Below are 26,128 nucleotides of genomic sequence, written 5' to 3' on the forward strand. Positions count from 1 at the left end.
GAACCATCACGAAGCGCGTACAGCTCGCCAATCGTGCTAGTCCGCAAAAAACAGGGCACGTGGAGGATGTGCATAGATTACCGTCAGCTCAACGCCGCCAGCGAACCAGACGCTTACCCGTTGCCGCAAATTGGAGCCATTCTCGACCAGCTGAAAGAGGCGAAATTCATCTCGACCATTGACTTGAAGAACGGCTACTGGCAAATCCCGCTCGCCAGAGCATCCCGACCATACACCGCATTTACAGTTCCTGGCAGAGGGTTGTTCCAGTGGAAAGTCATGCCATTTGGCCTACACTCTGCTCCGGCTACCTTTCAACGCGCTCTGGATTCGATACTTGGGCCCGAACTCCAACCAAAAGTTTTCGCCTACCTGGACGATATCATCGTATTGGGAGATACCTTCGAAGAACACTTGGCGATCTTGAGGGAATTGTTCGAGCGCCTACAAAGACACAGGATGCAAGTAAACTTCGAAAAGTGCAGCTTCGTCCAGCAACAACTCCATTACCTACTACATCATCAGTTCGAAAGGAATTCACACCGATCCAGCAAAAGTATCCGCTGTACAAGAGATGCCCGCACCGAAAACGCTCAAAGAGCTCCGCCGTTTTCTTAGAATCGCGTCGTGGTACCGCCGCTTCGTGGCCGACTTCTCTACGCTCGCCGCGCCGCTTAACCAACTGCTGAAAAAGGGACAAGTCTGGAAATGGGAGGCGCAACAAAATCACGCTTTCAAAGCACTCAAGGATAAGCTTTCCAGCGCGCCAATACTTTGTTGTCCGGACTTCTCTCGACCGTTTTTTCTCCAGACCGACGCGAGCGGAGAGGGCCTGGGCGTCGTGCTCTATCAACGCCATTCCGACCACGAAAACGTAGTAGCTTACGCCAGCCGAAGCCTAACCCAGCTGGAAAAACGATACTCGGCCACCGAACAGGAATGCCTCGCCGTGCTATGGGGTATCCGTAAGATGAGACCGTACCTCGGGGGTATCACTTCACCGTCATCACCGACCACCACTCACTAAAATGGCTGCACTCGCTCCAAAACCCCTCTGGACGTCTGGCAAGATGGGCACTGGAATTGCAACAATATAATTTCGAGATAGAATACCGAAAAGGAGCACAGAACGTGGTAGCCGACGCACTCTCCCGCTGCCCGCTACAACACGCCGATGACGACATTTTGTACACCATAACCAACGGAACAAACGATTGGCACGAGAGGAAAGCAAGACAGGTGCAGGAAAAACCTCAAGCACATCCAGATTACCAGATCGTCGATAACCGACTCTTCCGCCACATTTCCCCGAGAAATCAACGCTCGCGGTCACCGCAATGGAAGCTGTGCATCCCAGCCGACCGACGAAAGGACGTACTACAAGAAGTCCACGACGCCGCCGCCGCCGGACATCTTGGGGTGAAGAAGACGCTTAAGAGAGCACAACAGAACTATTACTGGCCCGGGATGTTCCGCGATGTTCTCAAACACGTACGGAAGTGTATCAGATGCGCAGAATACAAAGTCGAGCAAAGACGCCCAGCAGGATTGATGGCAACCATGCAATCATCACGGCCGTGGGAAATAGTAACCGCTGACTTCGTGGGACCACTGCCCCGTTCCAAGCAAGGAAATACTTGTCTCCTCGTCATGGTGGATAAATTCTCCAAGTGGGTGGAGTTGATCCCAGTGCGCCAAGCGACAACGACAAGCGTAATCAAAGCACTCCAAGAAAGAGTCATATACCGATTTGGCTGCCCGAAAACCTTCCTCACCGACAATGGTAAACAATTCGTCGGGAAGGCATTAGCAGCGTTTTTGAACGACCACCGCATCGATCACAAGTTTACGGCAGCTTACGCCCCGCACGAAAACCCCACCGAGCGAACCAACCGAGTCGTGAAAACCATGATAGCTCAGCGATGCAAGGACGACCACCGCACCTGGGACCAGGAGATTCCGCAAATAGCATTCGCGATAAACACGGCTAGCCACGAGTCGACAACAGCATCAGCAGCAGAAATCAACTTCGGTAGAGACCTTACAGCACCGCAGCAAGTGCGCACGGAGGGAGCAGTACCAGCAGAGCCACCAACCGTACCACCGTCCATCACCAAGTTATGGGACGAGATAAAAAGGCACCTAGCCAAAGCTTCAAAGCAACAGAAAAAACACTACGACTTACGCAGACGGCAATGGAAGCCACGCATACGCGAGCAGGTGATGAAAAGGGACCACCCACTCTCATCCGCGGCCGACAAATTCGCCCAGAAGTTAGCACCAAAATTTTCCGGCCCATATTTGGTGATGGAATATGTTTCCACGAACACGGTGAAATTAGGCCACCCGGAGCAAACAAAGCGACAACACGCGCACTTGCAAGATTTAAAGCCGTTCGAATTCTAAACAACCCCCGTTTTGCTTACTCATTGCAGGAATCAAACCGTCCAACAATGAGTCGAAAACAGCGGCAATCCACACCACCGGACTCACCGAAACCGATACGCCCGTGGCGCCCGCCGTTTGAGGCAACAGTGTGTCCGGCAAACAAACCGAAGATTCAGAGAATCCAAATTTTTCATGGGCCACCAATAGAGCAACTAATGGCCATAAAAGAAGACCCGCAACCAGAGCCACAGGGACGGGGCGACACCGAACACAACGAAACGAAGAAAACGACATACGAAGAGGGGCACCCCGATCCCGAACAATTTTTCGGGGAACTAAAACTAAAACGCCCGACAAAACTGAGCAAAAAGTGCTGGAAATTTTATTGGAAGAACCAGCGCGTCAAGGTGAAGATGATGGGCGAGAACCGGGCGAAAGTCTCGCTGATGGGAATCAACCGAATGGTACAAGTCGAATGAGACAGCAAGAGAAGAGGCCGCCGCATTTCTTTTTTATATTTTTATATTTTCATACCTTCTACAAAAACTTGTTAGATTTAAGTCAGAAATGAATTGTAAATTATTTTCACAACAAAAAAAAAAAAAAAAAATAAATAAATATATATATATATATAAATACCTTCATATCTACATAACATTAAAAGGGGAACAAGAGAAGTACGACAACGGACACAGTTTAGTACGACTCCACCCCCGACAAAAAAAAAAAAAAAAAAAAAAAAAAAACAAAAAAAAAACAAAAACAGTGGAACATTTTTTTTGAACAATTACAATAACATTAACTCTGTTAGATATAAGTGGAATGACTCTGTATATTTTTGGAAAAAAAATTTTTTTTTAAATAAAGTGCTTCGCCCACATGCACACCGGCACAAGACCTAGGCCATGCCTGGAGATCCATCTTTCCCCACCGCAGCTTTCCATCAACCGAAGTGGGAGGGGGACTGTAACGTAGTGTTACAATAAACCACTTGTACTTATGCTTGTATAGCATAGTCAACAACCACTAATAGCAAACCAATGAAAAAGCACAATAATGGTGCGTTGACTTCTCAACCAGTTTCTATAGCATAGCCAAAAACCACTTGTATAGCATAGTCAACAACCACTGATAGCAACTGATAGCAAACGAATGAAAAAGCACAATAATGGTGCGTTGACTTCTCAACCAGTTTGCGGCACCACCCATATAAACATTGAATTTACATTTTTGCAATTCAGTCCTCGCAGGTGAGCCAGCGGGAGTGGTTGTCTTTTTAAAGACAAAATTGCCACTCCGGCTAGCTAGCCGAGTGGAAGGGGGCGCTGTCATGGCGCGGGTCACCCTCCACCAGAGTTGGACGACGCGAGTGGTGTCTTCGGACTATCCTTCCCTCCGTCGCCCACCCTGGTGTTGAGCGGCCCGCTGCCTTAATGACCAAATAACCCCCCTCCCCCGCGGCTCGGACTGAGCGGAAGGGCCGCTGTCATGGCGCGAGTCACCCTTCACCTGGGCTGGACGACGCGAGTGGTGTCTTCGGACTATCCTTCCCTCCGTCGCCCACCCTGGTGTTGAGCGGCCCGCTGCCTTAATGACCAAATAACCCCCTCCCCCCTCAGCTCTGATTTTAGTAGGCTGGCCGGAGCGGAGGAACCACTCCCTCTAGTTAGCTGGGGAGAAGAGAGTGCGGCCGTGGCGCGAGTCACCCCCTGCTGCACCAGGATGACGCGAGTGGTGTCTTAGGACTACCCTTCCCTCCGTCGTCCTGGTCCGGTAAGGAATGACTCGCTGCCCGAACGACCGCACGACCCCCTCTCCGCAGCTCTGGTTTCGGCCGTGAGTCGATGCGTGCGCACAAGGGGCTACCGCTGTGCCGTTAAGGTGCACTTCCCCTCCGCCACGGGTCGAACCACGGCGCTTCGGCTGGTACAACCCCACCCCCCTTACGCACCTTCTACTAGTGTGCAAGTAGGGAGGCGGGGGTGTCCAGCGGTGAAACCAGCACTAACCCGAGTCCTCGCAGTCTCTTCCGCAGGTGACTGACCCCGCGACTACCAAAGCTGCCGAAGAAGAGCGATTAGCCGGATCCCGTGAAGCCGACCGACCAATACCAGCCCGTTGGTACGCCTATCCTACCCCGCCCGGAACACGTCGCCGCTGTCCGAGTAAACCCCGTCGCCAGCCCATCTCCCCTCTCACCACGGCCCTGGTACGCGCTCCGTAGCCCACCGCCGCTGCCGCCGCATCGTCGCCCCTCTGGTGCCGCCGCTGCTACGACGACCGTTGGCCGTTCGTCATCCTACCGCCGTTAAGCCGCTGCATCCGTCACGCCGCTGCTACGGCGTCCGTTGGCCGTTCGCCATCCTACCGCCGTTAAGCCGCTGCATCCGTCGCGCCGCTGCTACGACGTCCGTTGGCCGTCCGACATCCTACCGCCGTTCAGCCGCTGCTACGACGACCGTTGGCCGTTCGCCACCCTACCGCCGTTAAGCCGCTGCATCCGTCACGCCGCTGCTACGACGACCGTTGGCCGTCCGACATCCTACCGCCATTAAGCCGCTGCATCCGTCACGCCGCTGCTACCACGTCCGTTGGCCGTCCGCCATCCTACCGCCGTTAAGCCGCTGCACCCGTCCCGCCACTGCGGCGACGACCGTTGGCCGCTTTCCATCCTACCGCAGTTAAGCCGTTGCTTCTATCCCGCCGCTGCTTCAGTACCGCCGTACCAGTCCGTCCGTTACCCGACCGTTTAGCCGCCCTACCGAACCTCCGTTAGTCGACGCTCCGCCCCCCCTCGCCATCTTGCGACGGAAAGCTGCTGTCCGCCTAATATCTCCAGCCGCGTGTGCGTGTGTTCGTAACACATAAATATTGTGTATTTATTCAGTAGGGGTTTGTGGGACCTTTACTCGACTCTGGACTGACTGAGCGTTACCCCAGCCTTAGACAAAACCCACCTCATAGTTGGTCTGTTGCTATAGCCTTTTGTGACTGGCTGTTGTGTTAGTGCTGTATCGAATATGACGTGGGGTCGTTTTGTGTGGGCCAAATTAATGGTGTTATATTTGGTCCTCACAGACTGTAGACTCATGACGGGTATTCTGACTGGATACTGCCTTCTGGCGTCACATGCCTTTAAATTAGGCTTGGTCAGTGATAGCAGATGTAGGAAGTGCGCGCTGGAGGAGGAAACGATCGAGCATGTTCTCTCTTCATGCCCTGCGCTTGCCAGGCTAAGACTCCAACTATTAGGAGTGGTACAGCTGTCAGATCTAGAAGCAGCAAGAAGCTTAAGTCCTATGAAGCTTTTAGTATTTGCCAAGAGGACGGAGTTATTTTATAACATAGGTCCTGCTTTTTGATAGGGTTTTTCAGTTTGGTCGTTAAAACAAACTTCTGGTAACACTACGGACTTATTCAGTCTATGTGAGGTCCTCATGGACCGACCAGTACAACCTAACCTATCCTCAAAATCTAGCTCAAACTGTATACCTCTTTCTGAGTCCAGAAGAACCTAATTAGTAATTCAGTCTTCCTCCATATTTGTATTAGGTCGATTTTTAATTGAACTTCATTTTGTAGAACGATCTTTCACTTCTGCAATTTGTTGGCATCATTGACAGTTATAACGTCAAAGAATTTCTGAGTTACCAATTGTAGCCTGCAAATTGTGTTCTTTGATTATGCGGTACAAAAACAGCTCAGCTGATTCCTAATTCCCCTTTGGTGTTGAGATTTGAAAAATGTTTTAGTTGAGTCAACTGGTTTTTCATAGTGTTTACCGAATCTCTCGGATATGTTTCCTCAAGCTTTTACGCATTTAATTTTATTTCTTCTTATTTTCATGATCATCATTTCTCCAATGAAATTGAAACTCTCAAAACCCAGCTAGTAAGAGGCAACTGTACCTATTAATTTATCAATAACAAAGCTTCTGTACGGAATTTGTCTATAGCTGAAAGTTGAACTGCCGAACAATTGCCGATCGAACTCGTACAGACTCATAATCGTTTAGCGGCCTCTTCGTATGTATCGAACGCATTTTTTTTTTTTTATTTTACAAATGACAGCAGAGAAAAATGTCATGCCAAAGGGTTTTATGCTTTCGAGAATTTACATTTTCTTTGCTAGTCCCTACACCTCATTTCTAGCCAAGTCTTTCTGTTCAGCATCATCCCGAGTCGTAGTCAGTGAATTTTTGATGGGTACTAATCAAACTATCAGAGCTTTTGTAGCATCAGCAAGACTTGACCAGCGAGTACCACTCAAATATTTGGCACTGTAAGATACTTCAAGTGATGGTAAGATGCTCATTAATATCCCGTATCTCATCGTTGAACTCCTAAAAAACACAAAAAGCCCTCCCAGAAAATTGAAAAAGCTCTGTATGGGAGTATGCGCTGGCTGTTGCATAGCCCATAGAATTGTAACATGTCCCATGCACGGAATATAATCACTTTTAAGATTCTCGTCTGCATTCCGTCTATAAACATAGTTCGTTTTGGTGTGGACCTCCACAAAGAATAGCAGTCTTTTGTATTTGGTACGGCGGCTTTCCCAGTTTGGTTTACACCTTCCCAAACAACTTTCCCCCTTTATTATAGCCTGCCAACGAAGATTATGCACGGGATCCGGTAGCCATATCGCCCAATGTAAGGTGATGTAATACTTCTTGGTTTCAGCGGAACTTAGACTTCCTTACTTTTTGTTGATATTTAGACAAGTTGTTCAAACAAAATGAACACAGTTTTACATGCTACGTTGTACCAAAGAAAGAATAAGTAATCGCCAGGCCTTAGCGCCGAGTCCCGTCAAGCAAGATCCCGAAAATCCCGGGATCTCAAATGTGGAAAAAATGTACATCTCACACAAAAAAGCATAAACCTTACTCTTACAACATCTATAAATAGTGTTCGCCTGACCTACTATAAAATATGACGCAACTTAAGCAAAAATTCAGTTGTTGAAAACTCCTAGACGAAGTTGGTAACAAAATACTTGCAGCAGATGCAACTAACGGTAAAAGAAAACTCCAAACTTGAACAAGAAGCTGTTAAGCTTGCTGTCCGCAAGTAAGCTGTCAATTCGGCTTATAGCGCGATGCAACGTAAACTACTTCAGCGAACGAGTCGAGTATAAACAAGTGAAAGTGAGTTTTTCAGCCCGGAAGTGATTTAGCAGTGGCGCCGAAATAAGATAAAAAAGCAAACAAAAAATAAAATCGAACACCTCTGAAACGGAGCTGCGCTCTACATCTAATACATCATGTTTTACACCGTTATTTTTTTTACTGTATTAGTTTTGCTCTTTCTCTTTTGGGACGTTAAAAAACCGCCGAAATTTCCACCGGGACCAAAATGGTATCCAATTGTTGGTTGTGCTATACAAATCTCTGAGCTGCGCATAAAATGTGGCATGTTTTGCAAAGTCATTGATGAACTGGCCAAATATTACATAAACCCATATGGGTTATATGGACTAAAGATCGGTAAAGATAAAGTAGTCATAGCTTACTATAGCGATACCATAAATGAGATGATGACTAACGAAGATCTTGATGGCAAGCCCGATGGTATATTCTATCGTATGCGTACATTCAATTCGAAAAAAGGTATTTTAGTTACGGATGAGGACCTATGGGTAGATCAACGTCGTTTTATATTGCGTCACCTTAAAGATTTCGGATTTTCACGTGCTGGTATGGTGAATATTATTCAACGTGAAGCTCATTTCTTATTGGATGATCTTAGGGAAGTTGTTAACGAGCATGGCGGCAAACGTGCAGAAATATCAATGCACGATCTATTCAAGGTGAATGTGTTGAACACATTGTGGTCCATGATGGCTAGCAAAAGGTACGATCGCAAAAGTGAAGAGATCACCAATCTACTTACAATGTTTTTTGAACTCTTCCAAAACGTGGATATGGTTGGCGCACTCTTTAGCCATTTTCCATTTATACGATTCATTGCACCAAACTATTCCGGCTATAATGCCTTCGTAGAAAGTCATCAGCGAATTTATGGTTTTTTGCGTAAGGAAGTTGAGAATCATCGTCAAACATACAAAAACTATGACATGCCTCGTGATCTAATGGATAGTTACTTACGTGAATTGGACAATCCAAATCGAGGCGAATATTTCAGTGAAGAGCAATTATTGGCCGTATGTCTGGATATGTTTTTAGCTGGCTCAGAAACTACGAATAAAAGTTTGGGTTTCGCTTTTTTGCATATGGTACGCAATCCCGAAATACAGGATAAGGCATTTGCAGAAATCAAAGAGATGATTGGCGTTGAGCGTTTGCCAGAGTGGAGTGATCGTACCAAATTGCCTTACTGTGAAGCCATCGTGTTGGAGGCTGTACGAATGTTTATGGGTAACACTTTTGGTATACCCCATCGGGCATTGCGCGATACACGATTGAGTGGTTTCTCGATACCTAAAGATACAATGGTTATAGCTTGTTTTCGTGGTATGCTCATGAATTCACATGACTTTCCCAATCCCAACAAATTTGAGCCGGAACGGTATTTAATTGATGGGAAACTTAAAATACCTGATGCTTATAATCCATTTGGTTTTGGACGACACCGTTGTATGGGCGATATACTTGGTCGACAGAATATGTTTATGTTTATAACAACGGTATTGCAGCACTTTCGCTTTGTGCCATTGCCAGGAGAAATGCCAGATGATGAACCATTGGATGGGGCAACAGCAGCTGTGAAGCCTTTCAGTGCCTACATCGTGCCTAGACATGATTTGATCAATAACAATCGAATAGAAATCGAGTGAATGTTGAAAATATCAGTGAAATTAGATGTAGTATATAGTTACCGTTGTGTGTGTCAAATTAGTACAAAATTTCAGTATGGAATTTTTTCACAAAATTGTATGAGTAACTATTTTTATAAACCTAATAAAACAAACAAATTTACTTTATCTAAAAAAACTTATTTTGAAAGAAGTTCGAAATTCCCGCGAATTACACCATCGCGTGCTTCACATCATTCTCGTGTTGTTCCTCCTCTGTATTCGATTTTTTCTGATAGCACCAAAAAAGGATACTTAGGACCTTAGGATAATTGACAAAGCCAGCATTCATATTGTTGAGTGGATATATGCATTTGCCATTATGAAGTTATGAAGTATGAATGTTGGATATTTCGAGTTCTTTACTCACCTCCCGAAAAGCTAGCTGATGAAGAAGTGAAATTCAGAAAAATGTCCTAGTAACCATCGCCGTTTGTAAACTTTGCAATTTTTCTCTAATATCAATAACAAAAACATATGGGCCTGTCTCGCTAATTAAATACACGGAGATAAATTTAGTCTGATTTACATCTTTTCTGGCGTCAAGCGAGCCTCTCTAACCTTTGAGGAGGGTTCGTTTGACGTGGCGCTGATCCAGGAGCCATGGCTCTCATCGGGAGGAAAGATTTCCAGGCTCAGGATTTGGTATTTACTTTGCGCAAACGTAAGGGAAGGTGCGTGCTGCAGTCATGTTAATGAAACAGCTGCATTCATATATGCTACCTAATTACACTACAGAGGACGTAATGGTGGCCGTCGATCAGAAGAATAACCAGGCATTAATCCTGGCATCCGGCTATATGACCTATACTGCGGAGGCTCCAGCGATGGAGTGCAAGAGGCTAGTACAAGAGAAAGGGCTTACAGGGCGGTTGGTTGTTGTTGTAGCGATAAGGTTGCTCCCCGAAGGCTTTGGGGAGAGTTATCGATGTGCTGGCCTTTTGCCGGATACAGATCCGGTGCGCTCCGGTACCACAGCACCGTTAAGATGCTAGCCCGACCATCTCGGGAACGATTTATGTGACATTAATCCTTCAGGCCATCCCCTCCCTCCCCAACCACAAGTTCCATGAGGAGCTTAGGGTCGCCAGAGCCTCGTCTGTTAGTGAAACAGGATTCGCCGCGGATAGGTGAGGTTGACAATTGGGTTTGGAGAAGCTATATATTGCGCTGGCAACGTGAAGGGTTGCGCTACACAGCCCCTTGAATCTGGTATTTTAGTCGCCTCTTACTACAGGCATACCTACCGCGGGTATATTCTGACCCCCTAACCCGCTGAGGTAGGACGGTTGGTCGTAGGCGCGTATGCAAATGCGCACCACAATGCGTTGGGAGATTAGATATGAATGAGAGAGGCGAGTCTCTATTTTGTTACATTCTGCAAACCAATTTGCAGATAACTAACAGCGGAAGTGTCCCTTCATATGTTGGTCCAACATCCAGTAATGTTCTTCACATTACATTGAACGTGATATATCAAGGTATGATTGGATAGGTCTTAGTAGACCAACCTTCTCTGACCTTGCGTATATCAGCTTCAGCATCTCCCTAAAGAAGGTAGAGAAAGGAGGAACCGTTTGAAACCCTAGGTCAACGAACTGGACGAAATTCCAGAAACATGTAGAAACAACACTGGAACAACCCAAAGAGGCTGCCAATGTGGAGTAATTGGAGGAGTCGAATGGTTTCCTAGCAAATCGCTTATGACTGCGTATGATAGAGCTTGTCCTCTAATAAGCTTCGCAGGAAAATCAAAGCCGCCATTGTGGAGCAATGAGCTGAGTTTTCTTACAAGACAGGTAAAAGAAATGTTTAAGCTGACAAAGTGCGGAAAGTGAAGCGTGCCGGGACGAGTATAGGGATCTGAGGATTTACTAGCTTGAAATTAAAACAGAATATAAAGATGATAAAAAAATTTTAAGGACTACCTTTATATAAATGGACAAAAAAATAGAGGGCAGTTTTTCCTTTAATACATAGTCTTGTTGAATTTTGACTAAAAAACTTTAAAAATAGCTCATAGAAAAGAATTTTGCGATTTAAAACTATAAAGGTGGAGCGCAGTCTTTCAATTTAAGGCAAACCATGTACTTGGGATTAACTGATTGATTATTTAAAATTTAAACACGCGCTACCTTTATAATTTTAAATCCCAAAATTCTTTTACAAGAGCTATTATTAAAGTTTTTTAGTCATAATTCAACAAGACTATGTCTGTATTATAGGAAAATTTGCCTTCTATTTTTTGGTCCATTTATATAAAGGTAGTTCTTAAAATTTTTTATCATCTTTTTATTTTCAATTTTTTAGTACTGCCTACAAAAAGGCAATTGCATCTTTGATTAGTAATTTAAGTAATTCCTAAGTGAAAATTCGTATCTTTATTTATTTGTTCAAAATAGCAAGATTTAAGAAAATTAGTGAACACTGGCGAAAACAACAGAATTCCACCTCGCATCATAACAAGAGAATTCCACCTCGTTTGTCAGCTACTTAATTTGCACAGCTGAAAATCGTGGTGAAATTCGCATACGCCTGAACGTCTAAAAGAATCGTGGTGAAAGTCGCGTACGCCTAAAAGTACGCAAGGACGTGCATTGAGTTGGGCATTCAAAGGGGTGGAATTCTACAACGCCTGCAACACTCAGGAGGCTAGCCATGAATGTATGGCCTAATCTTTTAAATAGTTCGACTTTTGCGTTACGTAGCTCAAATTTTTTGATCAAACATTGCACTGTCACTGAGTTGTAAACTATATTTCAGGTTTCAAGTCTCTAGATATCCAGGAAGTTAGTTAAAAATCGATTGCAAGATTCCCAATTCAAAACTAGTTTTCTCAATATCTCGACCCATGCGCCACCTAGCGAAATTTTTTTGATAAAATATTGAATTGTCACCGGGTTCTGACTTACGGCTCAAGTTTCAGATCTCCAGCTCACCGGGAAGTTACTCAAAAATCGATTGCAAGATTCCCCTCGTTTTTCAAGGATTTGTAGTTATCTCAATTAGCACGCTACCTACCTTTTCTGTAAATTGTATTGTCACAGGTCTCGAACTATGGGCTAAGATACAAGTCTCTAGGTAACCGGGAAGTTAATTAAAAATGGATTGAAAGATTCCCGAATTAAAATTAATTTTCCTAATATCTCGATCCATGCGCCACCTAGCGGATTTTTTTGATAAACTATTGCATTGTCACCGGGTTTTGGCTTACGGCTCAAGTTACATATCTCCATATCACCGGGAAGTTACTCATAAATTTATTGCAAGATTCCCTGCGTTTTTTCAAAGATTTTCGTTTATCTCGACTCGTCTGCCACCTAGCGGCATTTTGTTTTCCACGAATTGTAGTGCCATCGACTCGCAAACTATGTGCTAAGTTTCAAGTCTCTGGATCACCGAGAGGTTAGTTAAAAGTCGATCGCAAAATTTCCATTTTAAAATTAATTTTGTGTATATCTCAATCTGTGCGCCACCTAGTGGATTTTTTTCACTTGCATTTTAATGTCTCCCAGATCTGAACTATGTTCTAAGTATCGAGTGTCTAGCTCAACGGGAAGTTACCGAAATAATTTTCCGTGGGTCAAAAATTCGTATGGAAATGAGGGGACAAACATGAAAGGGACTTAATATAAAGGTAATAAAAAGAGAATCTAATGGAAAAATGTGTGTGGACATCGAGTGCCCCGGCAAAACAGCGCGGTTGAGGAAAATCCCAGCAAGAGGAAACACTCCAGGGACTAATAAAGGAAAAGTACGGGGAATGATCACCTAATAGTGAGGAGTCGCTTGGGGTGTTTTCCGACACACATTTCGCATCGGGAGATGATTCAGAAGTGCCAGTAGACAACACTTTCATTTCGATCACGAAGCGGGTAGTGCCGGGCTTGGTGACGGATGCCAAGATCGAATGGCCGGTGAAGACTTTCTCTAAGTTCTGGTATATTCCCAGCCATGCTACAATTTTCAAATTAGGTCGGCCGTGGAAAGGCTTAAAATAATATTGGCGGCCGCCGTGGTCCTGGTCCTGGGTTCAATTCCCGGCCAAAGTAATATTAAAAATTTAAAAACAAAAAAAATATTCTAATCGGGTCATTCTAGAGACAGTAAGTTGTCGTGGAGGCCCAACTCGGAGGAGACAGTGAAGAAGGCCTCGACGGCACTGTAAAAGAATGCTGGGTTGTACGTGGGGTTTATCGCCTCTCTTTTTTTGTATATTTACAGCGATTGTAAAGCCCGTCCTTTACTATGGAGCCCTTGGTTGGTGGATAGCCACACAAAAAAGAACCTCCCTAAAACAATTCACAATCAGCAAGCGGCTTAAGTCCAAGAAAGCTTCTAGTATTTGCCAAGAGGGCGGAGTTGTTTTATAACATAGGTCCTGGTTTTTCAGTTTGGGCGATAAACAAACTCATTTAGTCTATGTGGACCGTACAGAAAATAGATTTTTTCCAGTTTCGAAAAATCTGTTGGTTAGGGGCTTTTTGAATTAAGTTTACGATACTCTCATTGACGTACCAACAACAACAACCTGTCGTTATGTAGGCCTGTTTTATAATATCGAAAAGTGAAAAAAGTCTCGAAAAGTGTTTCGGCTATGCTACCAATTTATATTGGGCCAAAAGTAAGCCGGTAATTAGTACAAAAATAAAACGAAATGTAAAAGACTTTATCGACACAAAATCGATTCTATTGCCGATCGTAGGGAGTGCATTTTCAACACTTAATACTTTGCAAAGTAATTTAAAAAAAATTAACTCACCAAAATTGTTTTATCTTTTTTTTCTGTTTTTTGTAGACTTTCGGCAAAGTTCACTGCCTATACAATGCAAAACTCTGAATATCCTTATTGTTAAATGAAAAAAATTGCTCACTTTTGGTTTTCACAAAACAAGAGCTTGTGGTTACTGTTTTTATAAACCAATTTTTTTTTTATAATTTACAAAGTAAATATACATTAAAATAATATTGCAATATATAACAGAAAGTTAACTTTCATTCAATTCAATTAAATTTCATGTAAGTATTTTATGCAGTACATACTTTATATCGTTAGCTTAATGTGAAAATGTGCTAAGTCACTTTTTTTTTTGAAAAATTGTATTTTAATGCAGTTTTAAAACTGAATTCAAAATACATCGATCACAAAAAAATATTAAAATTTTTCATTTTTACGTGCTGTGGGCAATGATGTGTAAATGTGCTAAGTCGGCAGCTGTTAAAAAAATGTAAAAAAATGTGCTAAGTCAACCTGTCAATAATATCAATCTGAATTACCAGTAATTTCTTTGTGCACGCATTTTATTTATTTATTTAATTCATTCAGTCTTAAAGTTTGTTTGTTGTTGTATTAACGATAAAGAAACTTCCCGAAGGCTTTGGGGAGTGTTATCGATGTTGATGACCCTTTGCCGGCTATAGATCCAGCACGTTCCGGTAACAAAGCACTATTAAGGTACTGCCAGCTCGACCATCTCGGGAACAATTCATATGACCACATTAAACCTTCTAGGCCGTCCGCCCTCCCCAGCCCCTAGTTCCATGAAGAACTTGGGGTCGCCAGAGCCTCTGCTGTCAATGAATCATAATTCGCCACGGGTAGGTGAGTTGATAATTGGGTTGGAGAAGCTATATATTGTGCTGGCAACCCCTTGAGAGGGTTGCGAACACAACCCCTTGAAATTTCATTTACCCAATTGAGACATGCCTTTGGTGTATGATAAATGCTTTGCGCTGACTATAATCTACTTCAATTCTTACATGTCGATAACTACATGCTTTCTTACAGACTAGTTAAAAATAGAAAACAATTCAAGCTTAAACTTATATAAGCTGTTATTAAAATTAATAACACTACTGAATCGATTTGCTAGATGTATGGTCCTAGTTATAGGTCCATTCGTAGCATAATTCGTTTTATGAGTTATTTCGATAAATAATCTATTATGCCGAAGATCACGTAGTGGAATATATGGAAAGAACAAAGTAGATAAATCAGAGCAATTCGTGTTAAAGTTTATTACTTATATGCAAGCATGAGTGAGATAAAAGTTCTTCTGTCATGCAAATCCTGAAAACCAAGCAATTTGTGACTGCTGGTATATGATGGCAGGCCGTCTGGCCAGTGAAGCATATGTAAAGCAATTTTTTCAAAATTTTGGGAACTTTCTCAATTTTATAGGAGTTAGATTCATAGTAAGGATTCCATATTATTGAGCAATATTCAATACCACTTCTGACCAAGGATATATAAAGTGCCTTCAACGCCATAGGGTCCTTAAAGTCACTGGTGTTACGTCTACTGAACCCAACCATTGCAACAAATTTTGAAACAACAAAATCAATGTGACTAGAAAAAGAGAGTTTGGAGTCAAAAATTACACACAAGTCTTTACTCTCTTGACAACGATTAAGGGATTTAGTTTATAGATAAAGTATGTGGCAGTTGTCTTTATGGAATAAGACACAACACAGCATTTGTTTGAATTTAAAAATAAGTTATTGTCTGCGCACCATACAGCTAAAGAGTCCAGATCAGAACCGTTGGAAATAAAATAAATAAATAAATGTAAGGCGCGATAACCTCCGAAGAGATTTTAGGTAGAGCTTCTCTTCCAATTTACGTTGTGCTCCTTTTTTTAATTTTTCCTACAAATTGGCGGGACGGGACCTACTTCTTTTATGCCGACTCCGAACGGCATCTGCGAGGCAGATGAGTTTTCACTGAGAGCTTTTCACGGCAGAAATACACTCGGAGTGCTTGCCAAACACTGCCGAGGGGTGACCCCGCTTAGAAAAATTTTCTTCTAATTGAAAAACCTTATTTCTAAAATTTTGATGTTGTTTTGCCCGGGGTGTGAACCCAGGGAATTCGGTGTGGTAGGCGGAGCACGCTACAATCACACCGCGGTGGCCGCCAATAGTTTGACAAATAAATAGTAATTTTTGTGAAATATATAGTTTTAGTGTTATATTTCAATCATTAAAGGGGGGGAGTGATGGGGAAACATATTGAGTAAAAAGTGCTAAGTCAGGAGAAAAAATTTGTTTTGAGGGAGGAAATTGTGCTAAGTCATAAATAGCTGCTGGTTTTATTTATCTTTTTCAAAGCTTCTACACTCAAAAGTATTGCAACTAAGGTATCCTCATTCGCAGTTTAAAAAAAAAAGATTATTTCAAAAATTATTCAGTTTTTTTCGTCTCCTGTAAAATTCGTAAAAAGTGGCATAGCACATTTTCACATTAAGCTAACGATATATAAAAGACCAGCGATAAAAAGTGTATTTATTTTAAGAATGAATAAAAGAGAAGCTTATAAAAATATCGGTAAAAGTGAGGTAAAAAAACGGTAGTAAAAGGTGGGCTTATAATTTTTTCCCATAAAACATGGACTTATAGTTTTTTTCCATAACAAGCAGACATACCGAGACATTCAATTCGGAACAATTTCAGGATCCCTTTGGTATTATTTTAGGTATCATTTCGGGTAAGCTTCAAAATAATTTTGAGACTGTTTCGGTAGAATTTTGGGGCGATTGAAGCACTTCGGGTATGTTATTTCGGATAATTTCAAGACTATTTCGAAACCGTTTCGGGACAACTACAGGATTATTTAGGGACCAATTGGGAACGATTTCAGGATAATTTTGGAACTGTTTTATGATCCTGTAACTGTCCTGAAATTGTTCCCAAAAAGTTTTGAAACGATTCCAAAAATAGTCTCGAAGTGTACTGAAATGATCCCGAAACTGTTGTTGTTGTTTTAGCAGTGCTTCGCCACATCCAATCAGGTTTCTGGGTATTTAACAGAAACTGTTTGTTTAGCATTTCATTTCTCTCCGTAATGGAGAGTACTCTCGCCTCATTCTGTCGGCTGTGTTCTTGGGACATAAAAAGACAGCACGAAGTAGCGGTTCTGAGGGCAGTATTTTGGCAGGCCTGTATTTTCTGCCAGTGAGTAACCTTTAGGCTTGGCGACCATATCGGAGATGCGTAGCAGGCAAATCCTGAAATTGTTCAGAATTATATATGCGGTATGCTTTTTATGGACAAAACGATAAGTCCCTATGGTAATGCTAAGCTTCTCTAACATTTTTTATCAATTATATTTTTTAAAGCGAAAAACTTGTATCACATAACCTATCGCTAGACAAAAGTTTTGTTATCATTCCTGCAAAAGCTTATTATCATGTTTTCATATTTAATAGAAAGATTTCGTTTAGTTGTATCTAAACACTTAATATATATATTTTCTGGATATCTTCTTTTTATATTTATAGTTTCACTACCATTTTCATAAATTAGCATAAGTTATAGAAGTGCTGAAAATGTTTACATACATACATATGGATGTACTTTTATGTATGTATATACGAATTTTTTTAGTTTTATTGATATTTGATATATGCAAATGAATTTTTAAATCATACAGACAAGCACAACTATTGTTCGTTTTTATTGTAAAAATAAATTTGATTGTTATTCTAGTGTCTACGATAACTGAAGTCCGGTAATTGTCTGGCACAACATATTGCCACCACATAGAGTATTCCAAAAAAGAAGTTCAACTTAGCTGTTTGACGCGGTACTGCGCTCATTGTTTGCTCATTGCGAAAGCATTTTTCAATTTGAAATGCCTTTGGCACTGTTATAAGAGGCAATAAAAACCATAGCGAGTATTTTAAGCCATATACAACAAAAACACTATATGGCGTAAATAAGAGTAAAGCATATAAAACGTGTGATGCTGTTCGTCCAATTAGTATAGCCAATGTTACAATGCCTGCTTTCCGATCATTCTCTGCATCACGCGTATTATTGCTATGCAATATGGCTTCAGCATTTAGTGCTAATGGTAAAGCATAATAAATAGCAGTCCAATCCACATGACCTGTTTGTGACATAAAAGCAAACAACACTGAAAGTGGACCAAAGAGTATTAAAATTACGACATCTCCAAGTGCAATATATTTGAAACCGATTCCTCCAGTATATAGAAAACTGGATGATAGACCGCCAAAATATATTAGTGCTAGGTGCTCCATTTTAGCCGGACTTAGAATGGCTAAGCAGATGAAACCACCACAACCAGCCATGTATAGTATAGCGCCCAATGAGACCACCTGAAAAAGTTTACATTTCAAATATGTATATTTAGTAAATGTAATTATAAACTTTATTGAAACCTATATCTCATGTACTTCAAACGTGTCATAACTCAAAAAAAAAAAATTTTTCAGGAAAGCCATCCAAAGATGTTAAATGCTATATGTAATTTTATTGATTTTCAGATCCTTCTCCAAAACGAAATGAAAGGACCCCCTTTTGCAAAATCCGCTACATAAATTAACAAAAACTTCGAAAGTTTCATATAATTACATGCAGCAAGAAAAACTTAACAAACGTAACAAACAATGCAGCTAGGAGTCATTTCGTACTTTAACACAAATTAAAAGGTATATGGATGCCTTTAAACTCGATTTTTGATGTGTTTCCAATAACCTTAAGATTCGGATTTTTAATGCTTAGCAATATTACAAAGTTGTTACTTTAGCCCATATGAACAAATTACTTGTAGAATGCTTTATGGTCAATTGTACACATTACATTTGAGCAGATACATATGGGAGTTTCAATTGTTACGGTCGCGACACTTTTTTAAAGAAAACTGTCAAAGTAATGTTTCGATCATAATACGCATAATACAGGTAAATTACAAATAAAAAATTATATTGGTAGAGCCTAGGAAAATTCAAAGAAGAACGTTACGGTCACGACATTGTAAAATTGATAAATTGTGGGGAACTCATTTCCGTACCATACACTGTAAAATTTTCTCAATAACACCGTTTTACCATATGTTAATTTGTTATTGCATCTACGGATACTGCGGTGACAAAAAAAAAATTCTTAACCCTTTCTGATTAGCATTTTAAAATGTTACGGTGGCGACATGGTTAGTTTTTTTAGTGTATTTTGGGCATTATCTCCACAACCGTTTGCTACACACAAATGAAAGGCGTCCTACCTTGATACCTTGATAGTCTTAAGAAAACTAAATTATACAAACGAAATGCATCATATCTTGATGGTCTGAAAAGCTGGTTTCATGTGACATCAATATTGGCGTAAAATATCTTAAGGTTATCCAGGTTGTTGTTCTTTTAGCTATAAGGACACTCCCCGGAGGTTTTGGGTAGTGTTATTGATGTTGATGGTCCTTTGCCAGATATAGATCCGGCAAGTCATGGTTGTTGTTGTTGTTGTAGCGATACGGTTTCTCCCCGAAGGCTTTGGGGAGTGTTATCGATGTGATGGTCCTTTGACGAATACAGATCCGGTACGCTCCGGTAACACAGCACCATTAAGGTGCTAGCCCGATCATCTCGGGAACGATTTATGTGGCCAAATTAAGCCTTCAGGCCATCCCTCCCTCCCCACCCCCAAGTTACATGAGAAGCTTAGGGTCGCCAGAGCCTCGTCTGTTAGTGAAACAGGGTTCTCCGCGGATAGGTGAGGTTGACAATTGGGTTTGGAGAAGCTATATATTGCGCTAGAAACCTGAAGGGTTGCGCCACACATCCTCTTGGATCTGGTATTTTAGTCGCCTCTTACGACAGGCATACCTACCGCGGGTATATTCTGACCCACTAACCCGCTGGGGGAGTACTATATATTGCGCTAGAAACCTGAAGGGTTGCGCCACACAGCCTCTTGGATCTGGTATTTTAGTCGCCTCTTACGACAGGCATACCTACCGCGAGTATATTCTGACCCCCTATCCCGCTGGGGGAGTAAGTCATGGTCACAAGCACCATTAAGGTACTAGCCCGACCATATCGGGAACAATTTAGAATGACCACATGGAATATTCTAGGCCATCCCGCCTTCCCACCCACTAGATCCATGAAGAATTTGGGGTCGCCAGAGCATCGGCTGCTAAAATACTTTGGTCAATATCTTGAAACTGAATTCAGTGGACTTGAAGTTGTTGTTATTGATGTAGCAGTGCTTCGCCCCATCCAATAGGTGTGACCGATCACAAATTTTCATCAATATCCTCTAACGGGAGTCCAAGGAAACGCGATGTTTCAACAGGGGTGGACCATAATGAGAGGGGTGTTAGAGGCGTTGGTTCCACATTACAATTGAATAGATAGTTGCTGTCATGTGGGGACACATTGCAAGCAGGGCATACATTCTGTATGTCGGGGTTGATTCTGGATAGGTAAGAGTTTAACCTGTTACAGTATCCAGATCGAAGTTGAGCTAGAGTGACTCGCGTTTCCCTAGAGAGTGTGCGTTCCTCCTCTGCAAGTTTGGGTATTGTTTTTTGAGTACAGGATTCACCGGGAAATTCCTAACATAGAGGTCCGACGCCTGTTTGTGGAGTTCACTGAGGACATGCTTGTGTTTTTTGGCTTCATATGGCTGTGTTCTCAGGTGCCGTATTTCCTCATAATGCTTACGGAGATGACTCCCTAAGCCCCTAGGCGGTGTTGGCTCATCAATTTAGACTGGGTCGAAAAAAAAGTTGCTAATGTCCGCCCCTAAATTTAATGATTATGTCGAGAGGGTTTCGGAAATTTGTTTTTTTTTTATCCTTCGAAATACAGCCGAAAAACCTTTTCTTAAACCTTTTTTTAAAATTGCTATGTCAATATTTTAGCCTTGAGAAGCTTTACATTTCCGTTTAATGTCCTTTTAAGCTATGAAGTCGTTTTCACATGATTAGGTCAGCTAACAAAATTGTACCCCCTAAAGTATCCTTTTTTTCCTTACCAAACGAAAATACTGAAAAATTCAAGAAAATGTTTTCAAATAATAAACAAAGAAGTTTTATCACTTTCAATATTTATTGCAACTGTTATTTTACCTGATTCTTATTATACTTAGACCTGAAACTCATAATATTTTTGGAGGAAAAATTATTATTAGGGTTTGCATTGAAAAGTTAATAAAGATATGCCAAATTTCATAAATAGGGGAAGCCAAAGTAAAAAAGTGAGTCAAACCTGTTGTTTCGTATTTATAATAATAACACTATGCGACAAAATCAACTTTTTTTCTGGGTATTGGACCAAACCCACTTTTTTGTAGAGATTGAGGCTTAAGTTTATAAGCAATGATCTGCTCTTCAATATAGAATTAACAAGTTTCTATAATAACCTAGACAATTAAAATACTGATTTCATCTAAGCAAATGTACTCTATCATTCGTTTATTTATTTATTTATTATTTATTAAATATATTATTTATTGTAACCTTTTCTTAGCCATAGTCATTAGCTTTAAGTTTCAAGTTTAAATTGTTCCCATTTTATGCCTTTTACTTTTAAAATAATTGTTGCCAAATTGTTGTGCTGGGATGAATTGCCTAATAAATACAAATACAATACAAGTAGACAAAGTAATATCTCAGTTTTTGGAAGTTAGCCTCCAAAAAATTGATATCGGCTTTCGAAGTTCGAAATTCTACATTTCGAAATTATTATTTTTTTTGTATCATTTAATCGGGGATTGGCCGTATTGCTTTTTTTAAATGTATGAAAACATTTATTTGAAGCAATTTTTAATTTTATAATTTATTTAATAATTTGGAAAAAATTTAAACAACGTGACATCAGGACGGACAAAATATGCAAAAGAAGGCAATTGGGAAAAACTTTACAACAACTAAGGCATGACGTAGCTGAATGCGTTTGTAACCATTTCAACTATCGTAGGAGTGCGGGTTCGACTCCCACTCCCGGGAGAAAAGGCTTTGAAGAGATTTACAAGGTATAATCGAAACAGTTGTCGCCTGGTCCGTCCTGATGTCACGTTGTTTAAGTTTTTCCCAAATTATTAAATAAATTATAAAATTAAAAATTGCTTCAAATAAAAAAGATACAGAACTGTGGAAATGCACATGCGCTTCAAAGCTGCACGAGTCACTGCCAATAAAGCCATAAGATCGGCTAAAGTACATTTCTACGAAAATAAGTTCAGCACTACTTTAAATTCAAAAGAAACTTGGAATAGGATCAAGAAAATTGGAATTGGCAAATCCAAGGCCGATCTCTCTGCCCCCCCTGATGTAGATGTTAACGATATCAATGATAGTTTTTTAAAGTTACCTCCCTCGGCTGCTAATGTATGTATTGACAACTACGGTGATCGTGTAAGTGTTGATGCTAGTCCCCTCGAATTTGTTCGTGTCGATGACTGTGATGTTGTGAAAGCCATACTTTCTGTGAAGTCCACCTCTATAGGCTTAGACGGAATATGTGCAAAATTTGTGAAAATTATTCTAATCCTGTAATCCTGCCCCATATAACCTATTTAATAAACTTGTGGAGTTGTGGAAAGTTATCCCCATTCCCAAACAAAACAAAGAGTACAGGCCGATAGCCATACTGCCTTTTCTTTCGAAGGTCGTTGAGCGCATCCTACATGGGCAGATCGCCACATATGTGCATGTAAATAAACTCTTAACGGACCATCAGTCCGGTTTCAGACCAAAAAGGAGCTGCACTACGGCACTTATTTCTGTGGTAGAAGATATACGGGAGCGCATAGATGATAACTTTACGGCTTTCCTAACCCTTCTTGACCATTCTAAAGCCTTTGACTCTGTTGACCATACCCTACTATGTAAAAAGCTGGAAAACATGTTTAATTTTTCCCGTCATGCAACCAACCTAATCAGATCTTATCTAGACGGCAGAACGCAGGCAGTATGTGTAGATAATAGAAAGTCAAACTTGTTAGACGTTTCGCGTGGTGTACCCCAAGGGTCAATCCTTGGTCCTTTGTTGTTTGTATTGTACATTAATGACCTGCCTCGTGTTCTTAAGTATTGTGACGTCCACATCTATGCTGACGATGTTCAATTGTATACGTGCTGTCCTGTCGATTGTATGAGTTTATGTATAAGTAACTTGAATCAAGACCTTAGTCAAATAGGTGTATGGGCTTCCATGAATGGTTTATGTCTAAATCCTAGAAAGTCGCAGTGCATTGTTATCCTTAGAAAGCCGCTAGCTACAAATGGCTTAAACAATATTATGTTTGCAAATTCTGTTATAGAATATGTTGACACGGCAAGAAATCTTGGCATAGTTTTTAACAAAACATTGTCCTGGAGAGACCATATCTTTAGAACCGTAGGAAAAGTGTACAGTATGTTCCGTACACTGTAGTTGACACAGTATTCCACTCCGCTACATATTCGACTACTTTTATCCAAAGCGTACTTAATACCTACGCTCCTCTACGGCTGTGAGATTTTTTCTAACTGTGACGCTGTGTGTAAAAAGAAGCTTAATGTTGCCTACAATAACATTGCTAGATACGCTTACGGGCTGAAAAGACTTGATCACGTTTCCTGTTATTCTGCAAAGTTGCTCGACATTTCTTTTGACAATCTTTTAAAGTTTAGAACACTTATTACCTTGCATAAGATAATCTACACGAAGGAGCCTTATTACCTATATCGAAGGCTTCAATTTCTTCATTCTACGAGGACAATGGTTCTTGCACATGTTAAACACCGTATGCTAATTTCTGAACGCCAATTCTTCGTTACTTCGATTCGTCTTTAGAACTCCCTTCCAGCCAGAATAAGACAAATAAGTAATGCACTGCATTTCAAAAAAGAATTAATCTTGTTCTTTAATTGACTCACCTCTCCTTCTTCAACTGACTCTCTTTACTGATCTTCTATCCGTTTTTCTTGCCACCTCCTATTTCCTCAAAGGATAGAACCTAATATTATTACTGTACTACCTACCCTTGCAATGTCCCCTTTATTCTTATTTCTGTTCTGTGTCCTTAGGCTAAACTCTTTAAAATTTATTGTAACCATTAAGTCTTATTTTACAAATTATCTATTGTTTAACTAAGTTATTGAAACATTTTTTGAATTTTCGCCTTTGTTCTGTCACTGTTCTGACTAGCACAAAAAAATAAAATTTCGAAATGTATTACTTTTTGAGTTATGAGCGGACAAAATCTACAATAAATGTGCCGAATACCGGCCACCGTCCAGAACCTAACCCACACGACCCTCTATACCTGCTTTCCGTGTAAAATCAACGGTATTCCAGTTATGGGTGTTTTCTTGCGGAGCGTCTCATATGTGGTTCATTACTTGTATTAAACTCAGGCTTTTCTGTATACAGACCTAACTTAAATCGAGGTTTCCAGAGTGGGGATTTAAGTTTTTGCAATAACTTGCAAAACTCGAGCAAAATGAAAACATGTTTAGACACGGAATTAAAACAACAATGTATTAATGCTTACCTCATCTTTGGTAAGTATGTGATCAACTAGAGTACGGTCGTCAGCCTTTTGCTTGTCGATACCTTTGATAAAATCAAAATATGTATTCACCACATTACCAGCACAATGTACTGTAACTATTGTAAAGGCGGTTAAAAAAAAGGTTACTAGACTGAAGTCAGCTACCCATTGAGAGCGATATACCAGTGCCGAGCCCATCAGTGTTGGTACTAAACTACACGATAATGACCAAGGTCGGAGCGCATGTAAATATGTTTTCAGCTTCATAAATGTTCCAGTAGATGTGCGTTGAATTGGGGTTGATGATTTACCATTAAGTAATGGTTCACTTCTTGTGCTCTCGTTTTCAGTGCATTCACGAATTTTATTAGGATTATCATTGAGTTTATGGTTGCGCTGATGTACTGTTTCCGTTAAAATTTTTTCGGTGCTTATTTGATGTTCTGTCCTGATGTCTCTTTTATTAGGATTTACTTCCACAGACGCCATGTTCGCCTAATTTAAGAAAATATTGCAAATAATCATATGTACATATGTAAATAGTTCATATATGCCTATGCGCATAATTACACTCACGTTTTGCTTTTGAATATTGCTTTTGCTAAACTAAATATTTACCTTATATGTACCTATTGGCTGAGACAGTAGCAGAAATTTATTCGTTTTCTGTGTATGTATGTAGTATGTGAGAGGATCACGGCCTTGAATCCCAAATAAATATCTTTGGAGAAAAGAAACAAGAAATTCACAATTGTTTATTCATTAGAATTGGTATATTGTAAATATGCAAAAATGCTTGGTGCGATAATACTTTACATACGAATATACATACAAACATTTTTGAATATTGCGAGTGCTATAATTGTTAGAGCGATGGAGATTTGCTTACATGTACTTTCGGCTTGTGACACTTGAACTATTTTGCCATATTGTGACAATATACTTATGTAAATATTTTAGCAGTGCTATCCCAGCAAGTTTTCAATATATTTTAGAAGTGGTTAAGTATGAGCGTGTTGTATAAACTCCATTGCTGGAGTAAGTTGCAGAGCCGCTCTACTACGTAACTACAAAGAGGATATATAAATAAGAGTCAGCTCGCCAAGATATATAATTATCCTCTTTGATTTTATGCACTTTAATGAAACAGCGATGAATTAACAAAATCTGGGGTTATGCACAACAATTAGCTCAACCGAATGGAAGTTTCTCTTTTTGGCTTTTCCAATTAAACCCACGTCACCATTGTTAATATATTTAAGTGACAATAGAAAGAATGACCCAAGAAATCTTCAACAGCTGCGATCACCGGATTTTGCGTTGGTATTTTCATGTAGGATTTTAAAAATCCAAAATTATATAGTTAAAGGACGTTTCTTTACAATATAAATATTTATAGATAGTAAGTTTTAAGTTTTCACACATTTTTTGTTCACAAAACCACAAAACAAACGAAAGCAGAGAAAATCGAATTATTCCTCTGGCACGCTGAACTAAAAAAGGTAAACAAAGTTCGTCAGCTAAGTACTCACTGAACAGACCAAGAACGAAATGAAAACAAAGCGATGGAGGACGTGCGTGCGTTCAGTGGGTGCTCGAGCTTTCACCAGAGAATTGAAAAATTATGTTAAATTGGCAA

At 40.8% G+C, this 26,128-nt stretch overlaps 2 protein-coding genes across 3 annotated transcripts; one reads left to right on the forward strand and one right to left on the reverse strand.

Annotated features, from left to right (window-relative positions):
• The first annotated feature begins 7,278 nt into the window (after window positions 1-7,278).
• Cyp303a1 (Probable cytochrome P450 303a1) lies at window positions 7,279-9,343 on the forward strand. The gene has a single exon (XM_067770158.1). It carries the CDS (start codon window positions 7,654-7,656, stop codon window positions 9,184-9,186), a length of 1,533 nt encoding a protein of 510 aa, XP_067626259.1. The 5' UTR covers window positions 7,279-7,653; the 3' UTR covers window positions 9,187-9,343.
• A 4,735-nt stretch (window positions 9,344-14,078) lies between these two features.
• On the reverse strand, window positions 14,079-26,019 carry heix (UbiA prenyltransferase domain-containing heix). Of its 2 annotated transcripts, none has more exons than XM_067768925.1 (4): window positions 25,379-26,019; window positions 25,108-25,210; window positions 24,490-24,984; window positions 14,079-18,326 (listed from the first exon to the last, which is right to left on the reverse strand). In XM_067768925.1, exons 3-4 carry the CDS (start codon window positions 24,976-24,978, stop codon window positions 17,688-17,690), a joined length of 1,128 nt encoding a protein of 375 aa, XP_067625026.1. In that variant the 5' UTR covers window positions 24,979-24,984; window positions 25,108-25,210; window positions 25,379-26,019; the 3' UTR covers window positions 14,079-17,687. The 2 variants fall into 2 exon arrangements, with proteins under 2 accessions (XP_067625026.1, XP_067625025.1); XM_067768924.1 differs by having other exon boundaries at window positions 25,326-26,019.
• Window positions 26,020-26,128: the final 109 nt, after the last annotated feature.

This window comes from Eurosta solidaginis, chromosome 2 (genome assembly GCF_040869045.1).
Source record: "Eurosta solidaginis isolate ZX-2024a chromosome 2, ASM4086904v1, whole genome shotgun sequence".
In the NCBI taxonomy this organism is placed as follows: domain Eukaryota; kingdom Metazoa; phylum Arthropoda; class Insecta; order Diptera; family Tephritidae; genus Eurosta; species Eurosta solidaginis.

What these genes read in the sequence shown, in the direction of transcription:
- Cyp303a1 (XM_067770158.1), top strand. Translation starts at nt 7,654, where the DNA reads ATGTTTTACACCGTTATTTTTTTTACTGTATTAGTTTTGCTCTTTCTC.
- heix (XM_067768925.1), bottom strand. Translation starts at nt 24,978, where the DNA reads ATGGCGTCTGTGGAAGTAAATCCTAATAAAAGAGACATCAGGACAGAA. An exon ending in ACATACTTACCAAAGATGAG is followed by an intron (nt 18,327 to 24,489) that starts GTAAGCATTAAT and finishes AAACTTTTTCAG; the next exon opens with GTGGTCTCATTGGGCGCTAT.